At 38.3% G+C, this 3,157-nt stretch overlaps 1 protein-coding gene across 1 annotated transcript; it reads left to right on the top strand.

The window, feature by feature from the left end:
• Positions 1–951: 951 nt before the first annotated feature.
• LOC111212563 lies at positions 952–2,652 on the top strand. The gene is made up of 2 exons (XM_022714114.2): positions 952–1,323; positions 1,420–2,652. The coding sequence occupies exons 1-2, from the start codon at positions 1,095–1,097 to the stop codon at positions 2,457–2,459; spliced, it is 1,269 nt and encodes a 422-aa protein (XP_022569835.1). The 5' UTR covers positions 952–1,094; the 3' UTR covers positions 2,460–2,652.
• Positions 2,653–3,157: the final 505 nt, after the last annotated feature.

Raw genomic sequence — 3,157 nt, 5'->3', positions numbered from 1 at the left:
AGATTGTTTTTGTCAACCATCAAAATATTAAGAGGGAGATTGGACAAAGATGTGAGCACTGTACGATAAACAGTTTTAATTCTCTCCATATCACTAATTAAAAACAATCAAGCTTTGGTTAATTTTTAAAATTTCACAATCATGTCTATTTTTTCTTTTATTTCTGGCTGTGGAAAGCTAATTTTCTAGAACATATTTTTAACTGCTTTGGAAAATGTTTTTTTTTCTCTGTACGCCTCATTTTCTCTATAGTAATATAAATTCACTAACATAAATATAATAGTATATTTCTTACATATATAATCCACAAAAATGTTACAAATGGGTATATGTTACAAATACTATTAAAAATAGGTATACATATATATGGTATATAAATAAAAAAAATTCACTAACATTAAAAATGTGTATATGTTACAAATACTATTAAAAATAGGTATACATATATATGGTATATAAATAAAAAAGTTTCACATACATATATAGATAAAAATTACATATATTAATTTACATCATAATCATTTTGTAATTTCTACAATAACTAATTAACTTCTAAATTTTATTTTAATTTTCAAATATTACTATTTTAAATATTAATTATAATATTAATAATAGAGTTTAATTTTAGTATAAATATATAATGTTAATTAATCATGCTTTTTTTCGAAAATTTGCAACTAAAATTTTACAGCTACAACATAAAATTATGCCGCTGCAACCAATCAGACCTTAATATACATTTTCCTAATTTGGGATTCTCAAAATCTTAATAATAAGAATATATGATTTTTACCGATCATGGAAATTAGTTTGGATTCTTATAGATGTTTTGAATGACAAGAATATATAATTCTTACCGATCATGGAAATTAGTTTGGATCTCGAACCAGATCCGGTATCTATATAAAAGATGGTAACAGTGATCTTAACCATCCGAAATAGTCGTGCTGTGATTATGCGGTCCATGACGGTCCCGTCTCTCTAACCTACATTATTCCCGACCAATCACCTTTTAATAATTGTACGAATCCAAAATAAAGTCTCAAAACTAACAAAATCCCCGGCGACAAAGAGAAGAAAGAGAGAGCAGAAAAATGGCTTCGGTCCTTCCGCCGGAGATGGACAACGACTCAATGGCGTCATCGCCGAGATCGGAGTACGATAACCAGCCACGTGTACGGTTCATGTGCACTTTTGGAGGAAGGATCTTGCCTCGTCCGCCGGATAACCAGCTCTGTTACGTCGGGGGTGACAATCGTATGGTTGCCGTTCATCGTCACACTACTTTCACCTCTCTTCTCACTAAACTTGCTAAACTCTCCGGTAAGCAAATGATTCGTTCGCGATTAAATCGGAACCGGTTCAGATTGATTTTCGAGACCGGTTAAGGATTTTGAGTTTTTCGGTTTTAAATTTTAGGTAAAGGCAACGTGAGCGTGAAGTACCAGCTACCAAACGAGGATCTTGACGCGTTGATCTCCGTATCAACGGACGAGGATGTAGAGAACATGATGGAAGAATACGACCGCGTCGCACTGAATCAAAACCCACGCTCCTCTCGTCTCCGTCTCTTCCTCTTCGCCAAAACCATCGCCGGAGAAGAAGATGATAACGATAGTCGAGCAAGTAGCATCAGCTCTCTCCTCGATAGCTCCGTCAATCGAGAGCAATGGTTCCTCGACGCTCTCAATCACGGCTCCTCCGCCGCATCTAACGGTGGTTCCGCCAAAGGTTTCGAGCGCGTCAGGTCTGAAGTATCCTCGATCGTCTCCGAAGTTCCTGATTACCTCTTCGGGTTGGATCATTTCGACGAGACTGCTCCGCCGCACGATCGTGATCCGAGAGCTAAAATCCGACGAGAAGTCTCGACGCTTTCGGATCCTGGTTCGCCTCGTCGTGATGTTCCTTCGCCGTATGGTTCTACCTCTTCGGCTCCTGTGATCACGTCATCTACTCCGGAACTTCCACCGGTTAAAATTAACCCGGAAAGTCCAGAACCGGTTTTGACTCCAAAAGCCGATCCTCAACCGGAGCAAGTAATTCAACAGAGTAATCTTCCGGTCAACTCGCAATGGCAATACGCCGCCCCTGGCCCACAGTTTCATTACCAGTCACCGGTTTATATGGTTCAACCGGGCAATCATATGGTTCAGGGTAATCATATGGTTCAACCGGTTCTAATGCAGGGTCAATATCTTCCACAATACCAGCATGTACCGATGGGATACCATCACCAACCTCAGCCTCATCAGATTCCTGGTCCTGGTCTGGGTCAAGCATATGGTGAAACGGGTAGGCCGGTTATGATGGCAACTGATGGAGTTAACCGGACGGCTTATTATGGTATGAAAACACCCGATCCGGTTCAGATGTACTATCAACACCCAGGTATGGTTGTTCCTGGTGTAGAAGAACAATACAGAACCAAAACAGATACGGGTCCGGGTCAAGCTTCTTAGCTGGTTTAAGAGAAATGTGAAAGTCATCTTCGTCGTTGGAGGCGTGTCTCTGCGTGAACTGTGTAATACATTTTTCTACTTTATTTAAATCTTTTTGTCTAATTTTGTCAATTTTGTATCACAAGCTACGATGAACAATGAATCCCACTATCAACAGTATTATTAATAAATAATGAAAGTACGTGGAAAAAAATTTGCCAGGGTACACGAAGCTTACTATAATATGGTTGATGTCTATGTTAATGCATACCACATATACGAAGTAACAATTAATACGGGACAATATCATAAATGGATTAAATTGATTTTAACAAAAGATAATGGGGTCGATTCGTGATTATCAAAAAATCAATTTTAAACCGATTAAATCAAACCTGACCCGACCCGACCCAACCTTTATATACACCCGTGTTCGACTGAAGTAAACGTTCTTCTCTAGGAATCGAAAACTTTAGGGTTCATAAGAGAAAATTTGATTTGTAACAGGGAAATCTAAACCGAGAAAGAGTAATGAAACTGGGTGGAGGAAACAACAATAAGCAATGGGCAAGGCAATTCAAGCCAATGTGCTTTGTTATTATCAAACAAAGGCGTTTTCTCCGAAATGTCTTTATAAGGTAACTTGTACCTCATCTTCCCCGTGATACCTTTATAAACCATCTCCTTCGTTACACATTCAAAGACTCCTATACCGTCAA

Source organism: Brassica napus, chromosome C9 (assembly GCF_020379485.1).
Source record: "Brassica napus cultivar Da-Ae chromosome C9, Da-Ae, whole genome shotgun sequence".
Taxonomy (NCBI): domain Eukaryota; kingdom Viridiplantae; phylum Streptophyta; class Magnoliopsida; order Brassicales; family Brassicaceae; genus Brassica; species Brassica napus.
Note: the sequence above shows the minus strand (reverse complement) of the source record. Positions and strands in the feature narration are given on the sequence as shown.

Excerpts from the sequence above, each read along its gene's own strand:
- LOC111212563 (XM_022714114.2), top strand. The coding sequence starts at position 1,095 with ATGGCTTCGGTCCTTCCGCCGGAGATGGACAACGACTCAATGGCGTCA. Across the intron at positions 1,324-1,419 it reads TAAACTTGCTAAACTCTCCG|GTAAAGGCAACGTGAGCGTG; the intron begins GTAAGCAAATGA and ends TTTAAATTTTAG.